Raw genomic sequence first — 24,678 nt, 5'->3', positions numbered from 1 at the left:
TGGTGTCTCTTCGTCTGTTCTGGATCCTTGCATCTCTCTGCTCTGGGAGGGCTTAGGGGGAGGGTTGTTTTTGGTGGGGGTGCCCTGCTCTCTTGAGTGCCCTGGGCTCATAAGAGTCCAGACCCTGGGGGAATTTTGTTTGTGTTTCCTTTTCTATATAGGATTGGCTTGCCTGGTCCCCCCTTTTTTTTTTGGGGGGGGGGGCTTTTGGGCTCAGGGGGTCCTAGGCCCTGGAGCTGTCTTTGCATTCCCCTCCATCTTGGGAGGGTAGGGGGTGGGAAGGGGGGACAGTGGGAGAGCCTGGGGGAGTTAGTTTCGTGGGTGGCTGTAAATGACGCATGCCTTTATACTGAAGTGCTTTGTTAAGTGGATCTCCCGCCTATGTTCACTGTCTTATGTAACCTGTTGTTTTCCTATGGTTCTGCCAGTTTTTTTAGTCAATAAAAATTGTTTACAATCACACAAACTAAAGTGTGGTACAAATCCTTGTGCCTTATTCTATAACTGCACATGTAAATTAAAGGAATGCCCATTATCCGCCCTCAACCTTATTATGGTCGCATCCCCTTTTTGTAACCATGTAGAAAATTTACAAACAGATTCAGCGCCTAAAAATACACGCAAAAATTTTAATTGATTCCAATAAATGCCAATAATTTGATAGCAGAATAAGGCCAATTTACCTTTGAAATTTCACTTTCATGACCTGCCAATTTTGCGATGCATTTTTTTGTTGCAGCACTGTAAACTCTAGCAGTACCTTTAACAGACGAAAATACAGAATTACTGACATTACCATTTAATTTTATCTTTTTAAATAAAATAATACATTTCAATTTAAAAAATAATAAATAAATAGCAATTAATTACTGTATATTCTTACAGGACTATATTCTATGCATTCAACACTCTCATTTTATACATCCAGTAGATTTCATATATTCCATAAAAAAAATTTACGTAGCCACAAGAGGAGCATGTGCAAATCATTCACAAATACTGTTATACATTAATTAAGCAAATGTACAACTTAAACTTTTTTATCAAATTAACCTAACTTAATTAAAACTAGTTTTGGTGTATTATACCCCTTGCTCACTATCTCTCCTCTTTGATCATTCCTTACATTCCATCAAGAGCCCTCCGCTCTTTGGATTGATTCTATCAGGATGAAAACTGCCTGGTTCTCCCAGGTCCTAAACAGGCAAAATTCAAACCCGCAAGAAACACAGACTTCTACTTTGTTGACCCAAAATTCTGGAATGACCTTCCCCTTCTCTATGCCTTGAACCGACCTTTCCTAAATTCAAGCCCTAGCCCACCTCTTCCATACAGCCTCACACTTAGACACTACCTGATCACACCCGGATTTGTATGGATGTGGGCACCACAAGACTTGTTTTATTCTTTTGACTGAATTGAATGAATGTGGTTCTTCCCTATCCTATTTTTAATGTCATTCTTTTCTTGTGTATTAAATTTTTAAAATATAAATCGCATTGACCCATTCATGGAAAAAGCAGAGTTACTTACCGTAACAGGTGTTATCCGGGGACAACAGGAAGATATTCTCACACGTGGGTGACGTCATCCACGTAGCCTGGTACAGATAGTATGAAAAGTGTACTATCACTCTGAGTTTTAAGAAACTTTGACTGCCCACACCGCACATACGCAAGTGCCTTACCGCCCAATGTAGGCTCATGGTACCTCAGTTCTATAAGCAAGCTAAAAAAACTAACAAGGGGAGGTAGGTGGGACATGAGAATATCGGCCTTTTGTCCCCAGATAACACCTGTTACGGTAAATCAAGCAGGCAGCATATTCTTACATGTGGGACTCCCTAGCTTACTGCAATGGGATGGAGGGAGAGTTGGCCATTAAGAGAATAAATTTTGTAATTCTGCTTAGCCAAAGTGATCATCCCATCTGGAATAAGATTCCAGACAGTAGTGAGACATGAAAGTGTAAACTGAGGACCAAGCAGCTGCTTTGTATATTTCATATATGGGAGTGGAACGTAAGAATGCAACTGAAGCTGTCAAAGCTCGGACCTTAAGAGCTATTACAAGATCCCCGAGCTGAAGCCCAGCCTGAGCATAGCAGAAGGAAATACAGGCCGCTAACCAGGTGGAAATAGTTTTCTTTGTTACAGGCCGGCTCAACCTGTTAGGATCAAAAGAGATGAACAGTTGAGATGATCTGTGTAGTTTAGTCTGTTGTAAGTAATAAGCCAAGGCTCATTTACACTCCAAAGTATGAAGAGCTGTTTCTCCAGGGTGAGGATGAGGCTTTGGAAAGAAAACTGAAAGCACAATCGATTGATTCAGATGAAATTCTGTAACTACTTTTGACAAGAATTTAGGATGGGTGCGGAGAACTACTTTATCGTGGTGGAAAACTGTAAAAGGTGGGTCCAACACCAATGCTTGAAGTTCACTCACTCGACATGCAGAAGTGATGAAGATTAAAAATACTACTTTCCAAGTGAGATAGTTAAGATGAGTAGAAGACATTGGCTCAAACGGAGAACATAAGAACATAAGAACTGCCATCTCCGGATCAGACCCATGGTCCTTCGAGTCCGGCGATCCGCACACGCGGAGGTCCAGTCAGGTATACACCTGATGTAGTTTTAATCACCCATATCCCTCTATGCCTCTCGTAAGGAGATGTGCATCTAATTTGCCTTTGAATCCTAGCATAGTGGATTCCTTAATAACCTCCTTTGGAAGAGCATTCCAGGCGTCCACCACTCGCTGTGTGAAGCAGAACTTCCTGACATTTGTCCTGGACTTGTCCCCCCTTAGCTTCAAACCATGTCCTCTTGTCCGTGTCACGTTGGACAATGTAAATAATTTGTTTTTCTGCTCTATTTTATCGATGTCTTTCAGTATTTTGAACGTCTCTATCATGTCCCCTCGCAGCCTCCTCTTCTCAAGGGAGAACAGTCCCAGTTTCTTGAGTCGTTCCTCATATTCCAAGTTCTCCATACCTCTTATTAGCTTCGTTGCTCGTCTCTGCACCCTCTCCAGCAGTTTTATATCCTTCTTTAGGTTGGGAGACCAATGTTGGACACAGTATTCCAAGTGTGGTCTGGCCATTGCTCTATAAAGCGGCATTATGACTTTCTTCGATCTACTCGTGATTCCTTTCTTTATCATGCCTAACATTCTGTTTGCTTTCTTTGCCGCTGCCGCGCATTGTGCTGATGGCTTCAGGGTCCTATCTATCAGTACACCCAGGTCCTTTTCTTGTTCACTCTTACCCAGAGTTGCGCCTGACATTCTATACTCGTGTTCCTTATTCTTACTACCTAAATGCATTACTTTGCATTTCTCCACGTTGAACTTCATCTGCCATTGCTCTGCCCATTTCTCTAACTGATACAAGTCGCTCTGGAGTTCCTCGCTATCTTCCTGCGATCTGATTGCCCGGCATAGCTTTGTGTCGTCTGCAAACTTAATGATCTCACTGGATATTCCGTCTTCCAGGTCATTGATATAAATATTAAATAGGATCGGCCCAAGTACCGAGCCCTGGGGCACACCACTAGTCACTTTCTCCCAGTCTGAGAACTTCCCATTTATGCCCACTCTCTGCTTCCTGTTTTCCAGCCATTTGCCTATCCACCTTTGTATATCTCCCTCTATTCCATGGCTTTGTAGTTTCCTGAGAAGTCTTTCATGTGGAACTTTGTCGAATGCTTTCTGGAAGTCCAAATATATTATGTCCACCGGCATTCCACTATCAATTTGCTTGTTCACGGTCTCAAAAAATTGAAGTAAATTCGTTAAACATGATTTCCCTTTCCTGAACCCATGTTGACTGGGTTTCAGCAAGTCGTGTGTATCTAAGTGCCGGACTATGCTATCCTTGATCAGTGCTTCAACCATCTTTCCAGGGACAGACGTAAGGCTCACAGGTCTGTAGTTGCCCGGTTCTCCTCTTGATCCTTTTTTGAAAATTGGCGTGACGTTCGCTATCTTCTAGTCATCTGGTATCTGTCCAGTTCTGATTGTCAGATTGGCGAGTTTTTGCAATAACTCTCCGATTTCAACCTTCAATTCCTTTAAGACTTTCAGGTGAATTCCATCCGGTCCAGGGGATTTGTCACTTTTAAGTTTGTCGATCTCGTAGTATATCTGGTCCAACTCCACTTCAACTGTGGTGAGGCTGTCTTCTATTACTCCACTAAACACTTTCACTGCTTCTGGTATTTTTGCGGTATCCTCCTCCGTAAAGACGGACGCAAAGAAGGAATTTAGTTTGTCCGCAATTTGTTTATCTTCCTTAATGTACCCTTTTCTTCCCTGGTCGTCCAGGGGTCCCACCACCTCTTTTGCGGGTTTTTTCCCTTTCACGTATCTAAAGAAGGGCTTGAAGTTTTTGGCCTCTTGCGCTATTTTTTCCTCATAGTCCTTTTTGGCATCCCTCACCACCTTGTAACATTTCTTCTGATCATCTTTATGTTTTTTCCATGCTTCGGTTGTTTTCATGTGTTTCCATTTTTTGAAAGAGTCCTTCTTTTATGGCTTCATTAGTCTGGTGAGAACAACATTAAGATCTCAAACCATTGGAGGAGGTTTGAGAGGTGGTTTGATTTTGAAAAGTTCTTTCATAAACCTGGAAACAAGAGGACGAGTAGTCAAGAGATTTATTGTTTACTGGCACATGGAAAGCACTGATAGCACTAAGGTGAACTCTGACTGAAGTGGTTTTAAGACCTGAATTGGATAAATAGAGTAGGCAATCCAACACTGAAGATATAGAAGAGGGTGAAGCATCTTGATTTCACAACGGTGAAAACTGTGTCCACTTCTGCTGGTAGCACTGCTGTGTAGACTGTTTTCTGGATGCATCTAAAATGATTCTGACAGGATCAGAAAGATCAGTGTCTGCCGAGGTCATTCAAGCTGAGGTACCAAGCTGTCAGGTGCAATGACTGTAGATTGGGATGTAAAAGTGACCCTTGATTCTGCGTGAGAAGAGATGGAAAGATCTGCAAGGGTATTGGATCTTTGACATTGAGCTGAAGTAGAAGAGAGAACCAAGGTTGTCTGGTCCACCGAGGAGCTATTAGGATCATGGTGGCTGTCGCTTGAGCTTGACTAGCGTCTTTAGAATGAAAGGAATTGGTGGAAACGCATAAAGGAATTTGTCCATCTAATCCAGGAGAAAGGCATCTGCCTCTAGACAATGAGGAGAGTATTGTCTGGAACAGAATTGAGGCAGTTTGCGATTGTGGAGAGACGCAAATAGGTCCAACTGAGGGTGGTGGATACATGGAACGCGCTACCGGAGGATGTGATAGGCAGAAGCACACTGTCAAGGAGGGTCTGGACAGGTACCTGGAGGACAAAGGGATTGAGGGGTACAGATAAGAGTAGAGGTAAGGTTAGAGGGATAGGATTAGAGGTAATTTGTAAAATTAGATAGAGACCACTGTTCAGGCAGTGGGCCTGATGGGCCGCCGCGAGAGCGGACCGCTGGGCGAGATGGACCTCTGGTCTGACTCAGCGGAGGCAACTTCTTATGTTCTTATGTTCTTAATCCTCCAAAGAGAGAATATATGATGCAAGACCAAAGAAATCTGCTGAGTTTGTCGCTAAGAGTATTTTGTGCTCCTTGAACATAGATGGCTTTTAGAAATATGTTTAAAGCAATTGCCCAGTTCCAAATCTTCTCAGCCTCTTGACAGAGAGTCAGAGAACCTGTACCTCCTTGCTTGTTTATGTAATACATTGCAACTTGATTGTCCATGTGTATTAGGACGACTTGATTGGAAATTCAAATTCCTGACTTCATTCCTTTCATCTAGCTGCCTCCTATGCCAGGAATAAATTACCCGAGTTTGTCCATCAATCCCCTTACCTTCCCTTGTTTAAAATCAGATTGAAAATCCACCTTTTTGATATAGCTTTCAATCCTTAACCCTACTCCTCTGCCCTCCTCTGATAAACAAAACCCTGCCAGTTGATTAACCGTTCCCCTTAACTGTATCCTTGACATCTTGTTTGTAAGCTTTTTTGAGCAGGGACTGTTTTCTTACTCTTTGTGACTCTGTACAGCACTGCATGCATCTGGTAGTTTTGAAAATCACTCTGAGTTCTAGGAGGTTGATTTAGAGCTTCTGTTCCTGAGCAGACCAGTGACCTTGTGACCAAAGACCCTCCAGGTGAGCTCCCCAAGCATACTTTGATGAGTCTGTGGTCAGAACTTTCTGATGTGGAGGGATTTGAAACAGTAGCCCTTTGGAAAGATTTGAGGAATTCATCCACTACTGCAGAGATTGACGAAGCAATGACATGACTGTGATTTTCTGTGAGAGTGGATTGAGAGCTTGAGCCCATTGAGATGCCAGGGACCACTGAGCTGTTCTCATGAAGGGGGTAACATGGACTGTAGATGCCATGTGACCCAATAATGTCATCATTTGTCTGGCTGAGACGGATGGAAGATGATAGACCTGATTGCAAAGTTGAATCAAATTGTCTTGTCTTTGCTGAGGCAGGAACGCCCTGAGTTGAATGGTGTCAAGCAGAGCCCCCATGAATTGTAGAGTTTGAGAGGGTTGAAGTTGAGATTTTAGAAAGTTGACTTTCTAACCCTAACTGTTGAACCCTAACTGTTGAACCCTAACTGTTACTAAGAGCACCCCTTGAGGAGAGGCGTCTTTTATGAGCCAATTGTCGAGACAGGGAAACACTTGGAACCCTTGAGCTCTTAGAGCTGCTGCCACTACTACTAGGCACTTGGTGAACACTCTTGGAGAGGAGGCAAGGCCAAAAGGCAGAACTTTGTATTGGAAATGTTGATGGGCTATCCGAAACCGCAGAAACTTTCTGTGAGCAGGATGAATTAGTATATGGGTATAAGCCTCTTTTAGATCTAGAGCAGTGGTCTCAAACTCAAACCCTTAGTGGGGCCACATTTTAGATTTGTAGGTGCTTGGAGGGCCGCAGATGTCTTATTATAGTTAATGTCTTATTACAGAAATGACAACTTTGCATGAGGTAAAACTCTTTATAGTTTATAAATCTTTCCTTTAACAGTTAAAGGAAAGATTTATAAACTATAAAGAGTTTTACCTCATGCAAAATTGTCATTAACTATTTTTTCTGCAGCCCTTCAAATACCCTATTTTTTCTGCAGCCCTCACATTTAAAGTTTAATATCTTTCCTTTCTCAAAACTGACACATTTCAATCACCATATTGAAAATAAAATAATTTTCCCTACCTTTGTTGTCTGGTGACTTTATTTTTCTGTGCATTTAACTATGTTTCCAGGGTCTTCTTGTCCTTTGACTGGTTTTCTCTCCGTCTTCACTTTCTGCCTTGCATCCATCTTTGGCATTAACTTAATATTCAATTTTTCTGCTTTCTTTTCAAAATCTACATTTCCATGTCTTACCTTCCCTTCTATCTCTCTCTTCTTCTGTCCCTATTTCCATGGTCTGACATCTCTTTCTTTCCTTTCTCTCCCTCCCTCCTTCCTTCCTTTCCCCTGGTCTGGCATCTGTCTCCTTCCCTCCCCCGACTTTTTATTTCTTTCACCCTGCCCCCTTCTTTCTTTCTCTCTCTATCCATGCCCCCAGTCTTTCTATATATCTGTCTTTCTCTTTCTCTCCGTGCCCCCTTTCTTTCTTTTTTTCTTTCTCCATGCCCGCCCTTTCTTTTGGTCTTTCTCTCTCCATGCTCCTTTCTGTCTGTGTCCCATTTCCCTTCTTTCTTTCTTTCTCCCTATCCCCCCTTTCTTTCTTTACTTCTCCCTGCCCTCCTCCAAGCCACCACCATTGGGGAACAGGCCGCCACCACCGCAATCGGAGAACAGGCCGCCGCCGCCACAATCGGGGAACAGGCCATCGCCGAGGTCTTAACTCTCCCTGTTTATCATCCCCAGGGTGGGACCGACCAATTCACGCCACCCGACGTCAATTCTAACGTCGGGGAGGAACTTCCGGGCTAGCCAGGCAGCGATTGGCTGGCCCGGAACTTCCTTCCCGATGTTAGAATTGACGTCGGGTGGCAAGAATTGGTCAGCTCCGAGCTGGAGAAGATATGCAGGGAGAGCTAAGACCTCGGGCACTGGCCTGTTCCCCGATTGCGGTGGCTTGTGGAGGGCAGTGGGAAGGGAAGCAGATTGGGGACCCTGCTTTAGGCGAGGACAGATCGCGGGCCGCAAAATAGTCTCTGGGGGGGCCGTGTGTTTGAGACCGCTGATCTAGAGAGTATAGCTAATCGACTTGATCTAATAGCGGATATAAAGTTACCAGAGACAGCAATCAGAACTTTTATTTGACTAGTAATTTGTTGAGGTCTCAGAGGTCGAGAATTGGACGTGGACCTCCCGTCTTCTTTGGGATGAGAAAATACCTGGAGTAGAACCCCTGATTTTTCTGCAAAGGGGGTACTACCTCTATATCATTTAGCTGAAGCAGAACCTCTATTTCCCGAAGAAGAAGGGATATCTGCTGAAGGTTGAAAGAGGACTCTTTTGGAGGTTGATTTGAAGTAACATAATGAACATAATGAAGTAACATAGTAACATAATGAAGAGCGTAACCTTCCTTGATGATTTTGAAAACCCACAAGTTGGTTGTTATCAGAGTCCAACATTGATGGTAGATGATCTCCGATTGATTGAGGAAGAGGCTGAGATAGGGGAACAGTGGCTATGCTCACAAGAAGTATGTCAAAATGGCTGAGCAGGTTTTTGAGGAGCTGCTGCCTGAGCTTTCTGAGGCTGTTGCTGTTTTTGCTTCTTTTGTGGATGTGGCCTAGAAGCAGAAGGTTTAGAAGTATATTGCCTCTGATATGAATATGAAAGTTTAGCAGACTGCTGTGAAACTTGAGGCTTAGACTTTGGTCTAACCAAAGAATTGCAATTCTTTTCATGTTGTGTTAATTTTTGCGTGGCCGCCTCTATGAAATTGCCAAAAAGGTTTTCTCCTAAACATGGAATATTGGTTAATCTATCTTAGAGAATGATGTCCTTAAGATCGACGCGATGAGGATCAATGATGCCATGTTGAAGAAGAGCGTCGATGCCTTGGTGGAGAACGTCGATGAGATGAGCTAGAACGTCGATGCAAAGAACGATGTCTGGATGTAGAACAACGTTGAGATGGGGAGTGATAATGCTTCACAGTAGATCCATCAGAAGTAGCTCGATGTTCCAATGGATAGCTAACATCGGTACCTTGAGGCTTTGTAGTACTATGCTCAGGCTGGGCCAATACTGAAGGAATCAATGTTAGCACTGGCATGCAGTGCAATTTGAACGCTGTATCACCGATCTCCCTCTAGAAGAGCTCAAGTTTCTCCCTGAAAGTACGCACCAGTACTGATGGCTCATCAGCCAGTACCATTGGTGCAGCAGGTTGTCTCAGAGTGGGTGACCTCAAAGAGGATGTACACCATGAAGGAGAGACAAGCTGCAAAGCTGGAGAATGATGGTGTCGCTGTTTGGTCTGCATCAAGGGACTCGATGCTGTTGAGACCTGCGAAGCTTGTTGGGAAGTGGCTGGCTTCTTAGCTAACTTTCCCGATGTCATAAGGTCTTCCAATGTCAATGCCGATGTAGGCGTTTTCGATATCAATGGCTCCGAAGACTTGCCAGTGTCCATGGCTGAGACGAACAGCTTCTCCTGTTGAATGCAAGGGGCTTTCATAGAGCGCTTTTGTAAGGTGGAACACCGAGCACAAGAATCGACTCTGTGTTCAGGGCCTAAACATTGAAGACAGCAATTATGAGGGTCGGTGATGGAAATAGGCCGCTGACACCTACAGCACTTCTTAAAACCCATTAAAGGTTTCGACATGAAAGGAAAATAATTTTGTCAGCGAGATTAAACTCAATTTTGGAAGTGAATGAGAGACCCACTGAGGAATAAACCCCAAGGCCAAAGCCAGGGATTGGAACAAAAAGAAAAAAGTAAAATATAGTTTCTTTTTTTTAATAACACGAACAAAAAGATATTATGCAGAAAAGAAATTATTAAAATGAAGAAAAAACGTGATAGTGGGAGGGCAATGCAGGCTGAATGGAGTACAGATAAAAAAATACTTCTTTTCACTCTGTAGAAAAAGAACTGAGGTACCCCGAGCCTATGTCAAGTAGGAAGGCACTCGTGCATACAGTTGCGAAGTTTCTTAAAACTTAAAGTGACAGTACACTTTTCATACTGTCCGTACTGGGCTCTGTGGATGTTGTCACCCACATGTGAGAATATGCTGCATGCTTGTTCTAGGATAAAGCGATATATCAAGCCTAAGAAAAGATTAGCTTCTTACCTCATTAAACTTCTTTCTAGTAGACATATACTTTATTCCTGAATGCTCGGGTAGTCAACCTCTTCTAGGGAGAACTTTTGTAGGGAGCTTCATTTGAATTCTTTTTGCTCTTCCTCCCTTCCCTCTGTCATTCAAATCCTCAGTTTGTAACAAAACAGACAGCCCTGGAGAGGAAACAGAAGACACTACCCGGGACACTACCCGGGAAACATGTCTGCTCTGCTCTTATTATTATATATATAACAGATAAACAAAACTTAACCATTGCAATATATAACAAGGTGAAAAACAAACAAATCATCAATTGGAGCACTAAGAGTGTGGGAGATTTGTATAGATATTCCATAGATACTTCAATATGGTAGTCACGGTCTCTATTCTTGTCAAGACTGGACCAAAGAAACAAGATATCTCAATTGTCAGGCTTATTGAGGCAGGAAGAAGGCAAAGTCACATCTGACAGAGTGGGTTTCAGGAATAGAGTGTATATTTATTTATTTATTCAATTTTCTATACCGTTCTCCCAGGGGAGCTCAGAACGGTTTAACTGAATTTATTCAGGTACTCAAGCATTTTTCCCCATCTGTCCTGGAGCAATAGGGGGATTAAATGACTTGCCCAGGGTCACAAGGAGTAGCGTCGGTTTGAACCCTTAACCTCAGGGTGTTGAGGCTGTAGCTTTAACCCCTGTGCCACATTCTCCTGTGGAGGGGGGAGATAAATGAGGTAAGAACCTAATCTTTCCTTCTAGTACAACAGACACTCTATTCCTGAACACTCAGGACATTACAGAGCAGTCCCTTGAGCCTTGGGTGGGATAGATAAGCCTGCCGCCAGAATTGAAGATCCAAATGTGGAGTCCTGTTTGGTTGCCACGTCTCCTCTGTAAAACTTTGTGAATGTATGCAGAGAAGACCAAGTGGTGGCTCTACAGATCTCTTCTGGGGAAATCGAAGAGGATTCCGCCCAAGAGGAAGCAACGCCTCACGTAGAATGTGCCTTCACAGATATAGGTAGATGGTTCCCACTTCCAATATAGCCGGAAGAAATGACCACAAGGATCCACTTTGAAATAGTTGCTTTCAATGCTGGCCGACCTTTATGGTTTGCTCCAGTCAGCACAAACATGATCTGACAATTGAAAATCATTTGTAACTTCTAGATACCGCAGTAAGAGTCTGCACACATCCAATGATTTTAACACCCAATCATGTTTTCTTGATCCAGAGGGTATGAAGGCAGACAAACATACTTTTTGGTTGATGTGGAAGCTGGAAATCACTTTTGGCAAGAAAAATGGGAATGTGCACAAGGTCATGCCTGAATCTGTAATCCTAAGAATATGATCTTTGCAGGCCAAAGCCTGAAGTTCTGATTAGAGAATGACGTGGGGGAAAAAATGTGACCCCCATTCCCGCCCCCATAAACCAGCTGATCCAATTTGCACAAGCCTTGAATAGTTATGATTTTATATTTAACTTATTTTATTAAAGTATAAAAAGAATATTCTGTACAATTGTCATTTTATAAATCACATATAATACAGAACAAGGATCAACAAAACCCCTATCTCCCCTCCCTTTCACAAATATCTCCTCCACTATCAAGAAAACTGAACAAGCCAAATTACTACAGAATGCTGAATAGAAAAATCATGCTAACAGAATACCACAATCACACATGGCAGGAATAGTGTCAGGGTAATGCACAATCACACATAGCAGGAATAATGTCAGGGTAATGCAACTAGGGCAACTGCCCCCTGGAAGCTGAAGAAGGCAAAGCCTGTTAGTGGGCTTTGTGGTCCCCAACTATATCTAATATGAGCTCTGGCAGAATACACATTTCAAATCTGATATATTCTAATCACAAAATAGAAGATAAAAGGGTTCTTGGTTTTACCTTTTGTTGTCTGGTTATTTTATTTTTCAAATCATGTTGATCTCATATTCTGGTTTCTGTTTCCTTTTGTCTTTTCTTAACACACTCAGCAGGGTCTCCTGCCTATTTGACATTTTTTTCTTTCTCCAAGCTCACCATCCATCTTCCATCCCCATGTTCAGCATCTCCCTTTTCTCCTATACTTCCCTTTCTAGTATTTCCCCTGTGTCCATCTCTCTGCCTGCATCATCATCATTCTATATCTGGCATTGCCCCTATGTCCATTTACAACCCCCATGCAGTGTTCCCCTTTGTGTCCCTGTGCCTATACTCTCAACCATGTTCACCATCTCACTTTTTTCCATAAATCTCCCTGTGTCCAGCTTCTCCCCTCTCTTTCTCCCTTATACCAATATGTCTTTTGTTCTCTTTCCTCCCTTCCTTTGCTGTGTTCAGTATTTCACTTCCTTTATCCTTCATCTCTCCTCTTCCCTGCAGGTCCATCTTTCTCCCTTTCCTCCAGCTCAAGTCACCCCCTAAAATGGGTCCAGCAGCTCTCTCCCTTTCCTCCAGCTCCCCCTCCCCCAACATGGGTCTAGCACCCTGCAGGTCCAGTCCCTCTGTCCCTTCAGACCCCAGCCTCACCCACATGGGTCCAGCACCTCTTTCCATTCCTTCTAGCTCCAACCCCTATTTCCCTTCCCCAATCCCTCCTGCTGCAAACTGCGAAACAATCCCTGGCAGGAGTCATTGGAGTCTTAGGCCACTCCCAGTGGATCCCAGAATTCACTGGGAAGGATGTCTAAGACTCCGATCGGCCCAGATGGCTAAGGCCCCTTCTATGGGAGGGGCCTCAGGGACCTGGGCAAAAGGCTTAGGCCACTCCCAGTGGATCCCAGAATGCACTGGGAAGGAGGCCTAAGACTCCGGTTGGCCCAGGCGCCTAAGGCCCCTCCTATTGGAGGGGCCTCAGGGACCTGGGCCAATCAGGGCCTTAGGTCTCTCCCCGGTGCATCCCAGGGGAAGGGGAAGGTCCACCATTCTGAAGAGGCAGGCCTGCCGGAGTGGGCATCCCTCCTGCCGGGGATGTTGTGTATGTGTGTGTGGAGGGGGGGTGCCAGCAGGAGGGAATGAGCATCCCTCCTGCCGCGGACCATGGAGGGGAGGGGTTCGGGAGTGGCGGCAGGAGGACACGGGCATCCCTACTGGCATGGACAGTGGACATCCCTCCTGCCACGGACAGTGGGTTTGGGAGTTCCCTACCGTTGCTACTCCGCTCATCGCAGCAGTGAGATTCCCTGCTAAACAGATATTAAACAGTGTCTGTGACAAGGACACCGGTTACAGAATCAGGGTGGTTAGTGATTCTGTATAGGATGCCCATGTGCAATTCTCAAAAGCTACTTAGACAGCTGTTGAGACCGGGCGTCCTATACATAATTAGACCCAGAATCTCTTCAGGGCATACCACTGTGCCATGGCGCACTGATTATTACTGGCTTAGGCGTATTTGTTCAAACTTTGATTCCATTCATATATTAATTCATGCCTTTGTAATATCAAGGTTAGATTATTGTAATTCAATATATTGTGGAATCAATGCAGCATTTTAATGTAGGTTACAGACATTACAAAATTCAGCAGCCAGGCTCATATTTAAGGCTAAAGTATATGAATGTCACCCCTCTGTTGATAAGTTTATATTGGTTGCCTATACTGTATACTATAGACTTAAATTTAAAATTCTGTTTGACTTTTAAAGCTTTACATTGTGCAGCTCCACCATACTTGGTTGCTGTAAACATTCCATATACTCCAACACGTACATTACAGTCACTTGACTCTCAGAGACTGGTACTTCCTTCACTGAAAATGGCTCATTATGAATTAACTTGTAATTCTGCTTTTTTCTTTTTATCCCCATTTTTATGGAATGACCTCCCACAAGTTATTCAAAATGAACTTTCATTTCTTATATTTAAGTCTAGGTTGAAAATTCATTTTTAAAATTCGGCATTTAATTTGAAGTAATTTTAAGATTGTTGGCGGACATGAAAAGACCGTGTTCAAGAGACCACATCTTTCAATATTTAGGTTAGGTCTTTTCTGTTGATAATGGTGTTCTTTTCTTGTTCTTGTTTTGTTTTGTAAGCTGCATTGATCTGTTGTAAATTGCGGGATATCAAATTTTAATAAACATAAACATAGACCACTGAGGCTATTAAAAGGCAGGCCAAGGAAAGGCCTACTGGGGTTGGGGTGAGGGATGGCTTGTGGGGCATATTTTTCACTTCAGATGGATTAGGGAGGAAAGGAAGGGATCAAAATTGTGGATAGGTATTCAGCTAGGCCCACTTAAAAGTATCTTATATGGATCCCAGTTTTGATCCAGACCCACTTGCTGGCATGACTTTAGATATTAAATGCCAGTACCAAGACATGGCCTGGCTTTGAATATTGGGTTCTAATTCTGCCTGCAGTAGTAAGCATTTTAAAAAATACTGCATACCACCAGCTGAATTGATGGCATCTCCAATTTCTGTAGGCAGCTGAAAAGAGGCAAAATAACATACAGACATTTCAAAATTGAATGCATTTATATTTATTCCTTTAACCAATATATCCTGGAATGTTTTGTTTCAGCATGGCTGAAAGCAAATGCATTTCAAAAATTGGTATTTTTAAATATATGAAAATTCCCAGTTGTTTTGTCCTGTATATTTGTCTTGACAAGACTGCAATCTCTAAGTAGTATGGACTATCTTTTAAATGTATTTGTACGGTGCTGAATATGTATAGTAAAGCTTTAGAAATTATAAGTAGTAGCAGCAATTTTTATGTATGCCATTTTATTTGGGTAAATGGCTTTGAAAATTGTCCTCAATGTGTATGTATAAATACTTGGATCAATATTTAATTGCACATATCTAACTCGAAGCACCAGATAATGGTACTGAATATCCTTTCTGACTTCCTTGGTATTATACAGATAGTTAGCCATGATATTCAGTCTGCTAAATGAATAACTATCCAGATAAAGCAGTGAATTGTAAACTGTGTGCCACGGCACAATAGTGTGCCCTGGCAAGAATCTGGGTGTACTGCTGCAAGATAGGAGCTTGTCACTGCCGACACAGGCGCAGGCCCTCTCTGCATCTGCCCCCTCCCTCGACGATGGAGGGATTTCCAAAATCTGGCAGTTTGTCCAGGGTTTGGAAGGCCTGAGCTCAGGGCCACATCTAGAGGGCCTCTGAGCATGCACAGACGTTGACATAATGACATCACACACATGCATGTGACATCATCAGATGAGGTCTGTGCATGCTTGAAGGCCCTCTAGACACGGCCCCGAGTTTATTGTGCTGTGGTGAAAAAAGTTTGTGACACACTGAGAAAAGGTAAGGACAACAAAATAGCTGTCCTAACTTTACCTAGTTAGCTACCTGGAAAGTAAGCAGAGGTTGATACAACTGTTAACATGGCAGATAACACAAAGCAGGTAATAGCACCTCTAAAGGTGCAGCTAATTTCATCATGATATCTGCTGTGTAGTTAGTATGCAGTAGAGATTTTTTTTTTCTTCTAGGTTAACTGCCAATGCAGAAGTTTGACAGTTAATTTGGCAGTTCCCACACAGTAAATATTAATCCTTTGGACAACTTAGTAAATGACGCCCTTAATAATGTGATGTTAAGAGTAAAGCAGTGGTTTTTTTGTTACATACAATTCTTCCCTGCAGAATCTTACTTTATCCTCTTTAAATTCTATCAGAGATTCACAATATTCACCCCTGGATTCTATAAATGGTACACAAATTGCATACTATCCTGAGAAGCATGCAACTAAATTGGTTAAAGAGCCAATTAATGGCAATAATAGGGTGCTAAGTCAATTATTAGTGTTAATTGGCAAATCTTACAATATGTTACTCAAAAGGGAGTAAGGCCATGGGAGAAACACAAGTGTTAAAGAGGCACTTTACATTACTAAATACTAGGGATCTGCACAAACCAGGATTTACACCAGGTTTCAACTGGTGTAAATCCTCACACCCAACTTTAGTGTGGAAATTGTCCATAAATGTTATTCTATAAATGGTGCCAAACTCAGAGAGCTATTTATAGAATAATGCTCCATGAGAATTTTTTGGGTACCATTTACTGAATCTAGTCCACATTGTCCAGTGGTTTTTCTACATACTCCCAAGTTAAACAGTAAATAAGATCAGCTAAGACCTCCTGTGCCGAAAAAGGATGCCCTAGAGGTGCATTGCCAATGTTTTCTTTGCCTATTTCTTACTGTCCTTGTAAAAACAATTTGCAGCTATGCTTTCCTATCACAAGTTGCAAATGCTGATATCACAAAACAGGCCAGTGGGATAACAGCAAATGGAAATACCAAACACAAGTTTCCTATTAAACAGCATTAACTACTAGGGTCACTAGGAGACCACAGACATTTACTAAAACAATTTTTGCCATACTTAATATCACAATGTTTTTTGAGTGTATACCTAGGACCAGATACAAAAATTCAGCACCTGTAGGCACTGTGAATACAGGAGATCTTCCTGGAGATGGGAATGACCTCTGCTCAGATCCTCATCTCTCCTGAACACCATTCACCTCCTCCTCACAGAGCTAGCTATCAAGCAAATACCCTTTCAGGACATAAGAGCAATGCCTTCTGAGATTTATTTTCAATGTCATTCGAATTACAGTCCCCATAGTTAAGATGGGTAAGCAAGTCACCTACCATCGGCTGAGGCAGTAGCAATGAGCTGACCCGTATAATCAAAACAGACATCTAATACTTCATCTTCATGACCTGTTAAAGTTGCTACACATTTCCCATTCAGTGCATTCCAGAGCTGCAATTAAAAATATATATGTATACAGTTCATACATAATTATACACATATAAAAATGAATGTTTAGATATATGGGAAAAATGAATCTTTTACATCAAATATGTCAGAAAATGATGCACAATCAGATAGAACCTAGACATTTTCTATGTTCTTTCTATGGGTTTAAAAAAGGAGAGGAACAGAAAACAGACAAAATTAAAGTGCAAAATTAGTAAGTTCTGCCAGCAGTTTAACACAGGAATTACTGCACCAACAGCAAAGGCTCATGCTAACAGTTAATGCAGCACCTTAACAGTTAGAACGTGGAAATTCCTTCATTAAACTGCTGAAGTGGAAGATAACTATAGGTAGTGGAAAATGAACTAGTCCATTACTCCCTCTCCCCCCACCCCAAAAAAAAACCAACAACACCTCAAGGGAAACTTGACCATTACCACAAGAGGAGAAATTGTTTTAGCCCCTATTTTGCAAAATTCCCCAAGTCATGAATATGGCCGACTACTAGAGATACGCAACTCACTGTTTTGCTTTAAAAATGTTACTGAGTCCAGACTTAATCCAAGATCTCAAACTACTAGGGGGAAAAACTACATTTTATAAGATTGTATGAACAATCTGAGAACGATCAATACAGTTCTTACAGGAAACAAATTAAGCCTCTGTCTAATCAACATTCTCCTCTAGCATATGGCTAGATTTACTCAAATCTTGGAAAGACACTTGCCAAGCAGGAGTCACCATATGAACCCCTATAATTCAAGTGAATATAACAAACCCCATCCAATAAGCACAACCTGTTCTCACTACTAATCATTTCTATAGCGCTACTAGACATATGCAGCACTGTACATCAAAACACAGAGACAGTCGCTGCTCAAAAGACCTTGCAATCTAGTCAAGACAGATAAACTGGACAAGAAGGTGCATCAATACACTGTGCTCAGGTGGGGGAATTACAGAGGGAATGATAAGACAGATATTGGTGCTTAGAAGGTGGGTTGGAGTTTGGAATTGTAAGCATCTTCAAAGTGGGCTTTGAGTCTGGATTTGAAAACTGCCAGAGATGGAGCCTGACGTATCGAGTAGTTCTTTTTATTATTTACATCCAGTAACATATAGTGGTAAGAAAGCAAAGTTACTCACCTGCAGCAGGTGTTCAGGACAGCAGACTATATAGTCTCACATCTGAGTACCATCATCCCATGGAGCCCTGGCATGGAAGTACTCCCTGGCTTTCTTTTTCCAGAAACCTTTGAGAACATTTGCCACCCATCTGAGTACCTTCCTGCCTGCTGTTGCCGTGCAGAATCAAGGCAGTCTAATATACTAGTTAACAAAATATAACTTCTAAGAAAGGAGGGCAAGTTTAAGAATATGTGTCATGATGTCCTCAGAAAACATCTGCTACAGGTGAGTAACTTTTCCTTCTCTGAGAAAAAGCAGGACATAATATAGCTACCACACTGTCCACCCGAAAAAAAAGATGGGGGGGGGAAACAAAATAGACCCATTAACACCTTATATTTCGTGCCTGCAAACTGCTTTAGATATTGCTGCTACATGACTGCATGACAATCGCTTGATTCTTAATATGGCTAAGTCTGTCGGCTGCTGGATTACGGGTAGTCTGTCTATAGGCCCTTTCATCAGTCATCTACAGGCCCTTCCACTTTTCTATTTATAATTTGTAGTTCCTTTCCTTTTTTCAATTTTAATGTTTGTAAGCCATTTTGCTACTTTTTCTAAAAAGGCGGTATTTTAAGACTAATAAACCATAAACCATTTTGCTGACAGAGATTAGAAAAAGAAACATTATGTTTAGGCTCCGGACATGATAGACACCAATCATGAGTGTCGGTAAACAACATGTGTTTTGTTTCACACTGTTAAAACATTGAGAAATTTGAAGTAATAGACTGCTTGCTAGAACAAAGGGGTTTTTTTAATGCCAATTACTGACTTTTAGACAATGGATGAAATCCCATTGAGTTCTCTGATGCTTTTTTTTTATACTTCCTTTCTAGTCTCTCACTGTCTACTTCACATTGATAGTAATTTCATTCTTGTGGATGGTAATAAGCAACATGGCCCTGGCATATAGATAGTACTTCTTAAAACCACTGAGAATTTTAAGGGATACAGTATGTTGGGGAAAATAACTAAAGTTCCAAGTTTTATTAAAATTTGATGAAATGCCTAACAGGAATTCTAGGCATTTTACAATGATAAAAAAGGGAACACAATCAAAGACTACCGTATTTTCACGCATATAACGCGCGTGTTATACATGATTTTACAGAGTATAACCATGCGCGTTATATGCGTGAGCGTGTTGTACAAATTTTTTTACATAGTTCCCCCCCCGACATCCGATTCATCACCCCGAAGGACCGCTCGCACCCCCCCAGCCCCCCCCCCCGCACAGAGAAGCTGCCTACCGTTGTTTCCCGATGCCAGTGAGCCCTGCTGCTTCCTCTGCTGGCGGTCCCACCCCTTCTCTGAGCCCTGCACTGCGCTGCTTCCTCTGCCGGCGGTCCCGCCCTTTCTCTGATGTCTGGGCTGGGGGGGTGCGAGCGGTCCTTCGGTGTGGGGGTGCGAGCGGTCCTTCGGGGTGATGAATCGGACGTCGGGGGGGGCATCAGGCTTTCAGGGTGGGGACAGGACTTCAAGGGGGGACAGGACTTCAAGGGGGACAGGCAGACCTTCAAGGGGGGACAGGAGACTCGGGGCACAGGGCAGGGCGGCGAAAGGAGAGTTGGGACCAGAGGAGACTCGGGGCAGGGCGGCGAAAGGAGAGTCGGGACCAGAGGAGACTTGGGGCAGGGCGGCGAAAGGAGAGTCGGGATCAGAGGAGACTCGGGGCAGAGGGCAGGGCGGCGAAAGGAGAGTCGGGTACCAGAGGAAACTCGGGGCAGAGGGCAGGGCGGCGAGAGGAGAGTCAGGATGGCAGAAGGAGATTTAAATTCATGGAGCAGCATGCGCGGTATATGCATGTGCGTGCTATATAAAAATTTGTTTACATATATTTAGGTTTCCCGCGTGCTATACCTGTGTGCGCATTTTACACGTGTGCGCAGTATATGCGTGAAAATACGGTAATTAAACAAGACATAATACTGACATACAGTAATGAGAGGTAAGTGAGGAGAACTACAATATTTAAAAGTAAAGCATACATAATCAAACCACTTAACTGTGACAAAAAGAAAGAAAATTTAAACAAATTGGTGTGCTCAGGCTTAAGGGGGCCAACAAACCTCAGAAAATAAAGGAAAGTGATGAAAATGCTAACAAAAAAAAGTATAGAAAGAAACTAGATAGCAAAACTGGTCCCACACAGCACTTACAAAAAGAAAATGAGGTTTAAAAGTCATTAAAAAAAGCTACAATCTGTAGAGAAAATGAGAAAGCACATCCTTAAAGCTCTATAGATGAAGAGAGATTGGTCCTGTGCAGCGGCAGGTGGGAAAATACATACATATACTTCCAAAGGTCTTCTGGAAGAGTTGCTAGGAAGCTCTCCATGTTGGATTTTGTCAGTTGATGTCACCTATATGCGAGATTATTGTGTCCTGCCTGTCCTCGGAGAAATTTCCAAAATGGCACCAAGAGAGACTGCAAAATTTGTCTGCCAGCTCTGTGGAAAACCAAAGACTGTCTTTGTCCTATATAGTGATGACAAGCAGGAAGTCACATGCATGTACAGTGGATGCAGTCAAAAGCCTCTAGAATAAATGAATGCTGGGAGCATCTCCATGCCAAGCCTCTGTCAGATGACATTACCCATACGTGAGAAATTTTGACCTGCTTGTCCTTGGAGAAATGGTAAAATGCATTTTCCCTAGAGAATTATATTGTTTTCTGTTGTTTTTTTTTTTTAAAGGGTCTTACAGACACTGTAGTTTAACCTTGCAGGGGTTCACTATGATATTCAAATTCTTGATCTATATTTCTTGAGCAGCATCCTCAATACTCCTTCATACTGTGAAGCAGGAAGAAAGAAGAGTGGAGGCACAAATGTGCTTTTTAAAAGACGTCAACAAGGGTTGAATTTCAACATCCTGAATGGACCTGACTCCAGAACCTATTATATTTTGGGGGATCTGGTAAAGAAAGTGATAAATTAAGACCAGAGTGCCTGGAGTAACTGGTAAAGAAAATGGTCAATTAATACCACAGCAACTTAAAAAATAGTTTATTTTTAAAGGGGATATTTGAAAACTTTCCAAAAGAACTTGCTTCCTCTTCTTAAATAGGAGCTCTACATAAGCTATACATATTGACGTGTCTTTAATTAATGTGAAGCAAGAAACAATTGCTGAACCAATTAAAATGTTTTTCAGTACTTGCATTGGCAAATGTTGCAGCAGAATCTATTTGTTAGGCTATTCTGAATCATGCCAACTGGAACTGATAGAATTAGTTCTGATACGGACAAGGCTGACAAACTCATAGAATGTCAGTTCAGTTCTGCAAAAAATTGATGTTCTTAGTACCACAGTGGGAAGCAAAAGATGCTACATAATAACAAACTTCCATTTTTCTTCCTTGATAGAAAAATAAAATTGTTTGCAATCAATTCACATTCTGCCTGTGAACTTTGAAAAAGTTACTTACCTGTAGCAGGTGTTATCCAAGGACAGCAGGCAGATATTTTCACATTGTGGGTGATGTCATCAACGAAATTCAGCACAGACATTCATAAAGTGTAATGTCACTTTAAAACTCCAAGACCACCCATACTGTGCAGGTGCCTTCCTGCCTGACATTGGCTTGTAGGACCATCAGTTCAGTAATAAACCTAAGAAGCCAACTAGGGAATGAGGGAGGGTTGCGAGAATATCTGCCTGCTGTTCTCGGATAATACCTGCTACAACTAAGTGACTATGTTTTATCAGAGGACAAGCAGGCAGTATATTCTCAGATGTGGGACTCTCTAGCTACCAGGATCAGGCCTCTGAGAAGAGGGTTATTGACTACTACCATGAGCCTGTGTTGAACTGAAAGAAAATCACTCCATGGACCTGTTCAAAGTAATATATGGATGATATAACAGAGTTCACAGGCTTGCTCAGAATCATGGAGGGGAAAACTGGGGCGAACCCCAGAGGAAAAACCACCTCACAGCCCAATCATCGCATGGACAAGTAAACCAGAGGTTATATCAATTCATATATGTTTTTACGTTGTGAAAAAACTACGGTTTACTATAGCTTATAGTCAAAGAACTTAGGCAAACTTAGCTTGCAGCTTGCGAGTTCCGACATGCATGTTTCGGTCCTGCCTCAGGGAACACACAGGAAAAATCTTAAGAGAAACACTCATGCGATGGGAGATTCCAACAGAGGACTGTTGTCTCACATAGAGAAGCGCACAACGCGCAGTTTAACAGCTTTGAAAGGTCTCTTAAGTGTTTCTCTTAAGATTTTTCCTGTGTGATCCCTGAGGCAGGACCGAAACATGCATGTTGGAACTCACAAGCTGCAAGCTAAGTTTGCCTAAGTTCTTTGACTATAAGCTATAGTAAACCGTAGTTTTTTCACAACGTAAAAACATATATGAATTGATATAACCTCTGGTTTACTTGTCCATGCGATGATTGGGCTGTGAGGTGGTTTTTCCTCTGGGGTTCGCCCCAGTTTTCCCCTCCATGATTCTGAGCAAGCCTGTGAACTCTGTTATATCATCCATATATTACTTTGAACAGGTCCATGGAGTGATTTTCTTTCAGTTCAACACTTGCATTTTATCACTCCTGTTACATTGTTTGTAACTGGTCCCCTTTCCCATATTTATACTACCATGAGCCTGGCAAAACCAAAAGTGTAGAGGAAAATTGGACTCTTAAGTTGAGAATAAATTTTGTAGAACTGTTTGGATGAACTAGCTATCCCATCTGGAATGACTGTCCAAACAATAATGGGATATGAAAGTATGAATTGAGGACCAGGTGGTTGCTTTACAGATGTCCTCAATGGGAGTAGAACGCAGATGAGCTACTAAAGTTGCCATTACTCAAATTTTATAGGTTGTCACATGGCCTTCAAATGTCAGCCCAGCCCAACCATTGCAAAAGGAGATACAGTCTGCCAGCCATGTTGAGATGGTTGTCTTGGTGACAGGAGCTCCAAGTCTGTTTGGATCAAAAGATAGGAACAGTTGAGGGGAAGTTCTGTGAAGTTTGGTGCAATCCATGTAATAAGCAAGAACATATTTGCAGTCTAGTGTGTGGAGTGTTGCTGCACCAGGGTGAGAATGTGGTCTTGGAAAGAAGATCAGGAGAACTACGGACTGGTTTAGATGAAACTCCGAAACAACCTTTGGGAGGAACTTGGGATGAGTGCGAAGAACCACCCTATCATGGTAGAATGTTGTATAGGGAGGATCTGACACAAGGGTTCGAAGTTCACTGACTTGATGTATAAGGAAATTTATTTTCCAAGTAAGATGTTTAAAGAGATGAACTTGAGAGTGGCTCCAAGTGGAAAGTATAACATTAAGGTCCCAAGCTACAGGAGCAGGCTTGATTGAAGGTCTGGTATGGAGCAATCTTTTCATGAAACTGGAACAAACGATTTACAGACATTGACTTTTTGTCAAGTGGAGTAGAAAAAGCACTAATAGCCCTGAGATGAACTCTAACTGAAGTAGATTTTAGTTCAGAGTTAGAGGGATATAGAAGATAATTTAGGACCGAATAGGAGAGGACAGATGATCAGATCCAGTGAGTTAACATTAAACTGGATTGTAAAATGAGTTTGTTTGAACTGATAGCAGAACTGTGTAGAAAGCTTTCTAGAGGCTTCAATGATGGCTGACACTGGTGCAGAGAGTGCAAAGGCATTTACTGGTTGGGAGAGAGATACCACGCTGTGAGAGCTAACAAACATAGATTGGGATGGAGGAGAGAGCCTTCATTCTATGTCAGCAAGGTTAGAAAGATTTGAATTGTGATGGGTTCCCTTTTGCTGAGTTGTAAGAGGAGAGGGAACCACAGTTAATGTTACTACTGATATGCTATGAGAATCATGGTGGCTTGTTCTTGGTGAAGTTTGAGTTTCCACGAGTAGAGGAAATAGAGAGTAAGCATAAAGGAATTTATCTCGTCAGTCAAGGTGAAAGACATCTGACTCCAGATGATTGGCAGTGTAGAGTCTGAAACAGAAATGTGGAAGTTTGCGATTGTAGGAGGAAGCAAGGAGATCCACTTCTGGGGTTCCCCAAGATCAGATGTTAAGTGGCGAAGTTGAGTGACCACTTCTGCAATGGTAAGAGTCTGCTCAACTTATCGGCTAAGGTGTTCTGCTTTCCTACTAGGAAGACTGCTCAAAATGTTGTGAGGAATCACCCAGGACCGATTTGGATTGCTTCTTGACCCCGTACCACCTTGTTTGTTCACGTAATACATGGCTACCTGGTTGTCTATGCAGATAAGTATTACTTGATTGAGAAGACAATCCTGGAATGTGTATAGAGCATTGCGAATTGTTCAAAGCTCAAGATTGATATGGAGAGCTCTTTCAGGAGGACTCCAAGTGCTTTGGGTATGGAGGCTGTCGAGATGGGCTCCCCAGCCGAGCATGGAGGCATTGGTTGTCAATATTTTTTTTTTTTAATTTCTTTATTCATT

General features: G+C 42.3%; 1 protein-coding gene across 2 annotated transcripts in view; it reads right to left on the bottom strand.

Moving 5' to 3' along the window:
• DAW1 (dynein assembly factor with WD repeats 1) overlaps window positions 1-24,678 on the bottom strand; it is a 143,009-nt gene that overhangs the window by 7,716 nt on the left and 110,615 nt on the right. For both annotated transcript variants that reach the window (XM_033959306.1, XM_033959307.1), the window contains exons 10-11: window positions 16,934-17,048; window positions 684-760 (exon numbers count right to left, since the gene is read on the bottom strand). In XM_033959306.1, coding sequence (XP_033815197.1) covers window positions 684-760; window positions 16,934-17,048 — 192 coding nt within the window. The remainder of the gene's footprint in view (window positions 1-683; window positions 761-16,933; window positions 17,049-24,678) is intronic.

The sequence above is a fragment of the Geotrypetes seraphini genome, chromosome 9 (assembly GCF_902459505.1).
Source record: "Geotrypetes seraphini chromosome 9, aGeoSer1.1, whole genome shotgun sequence".
NCBI classification, from domain to species: Eukaryota; Metazoa; Chordata; class Amphibia; order Gymnophiona; family Dermophiidae; genus Geotrypetes; species Geotrypetes seraphini.
Note: the sequence above shows the minus strand (reverse complement) of the source record. Positions and strands in the feature narration are given on the sequence as shown.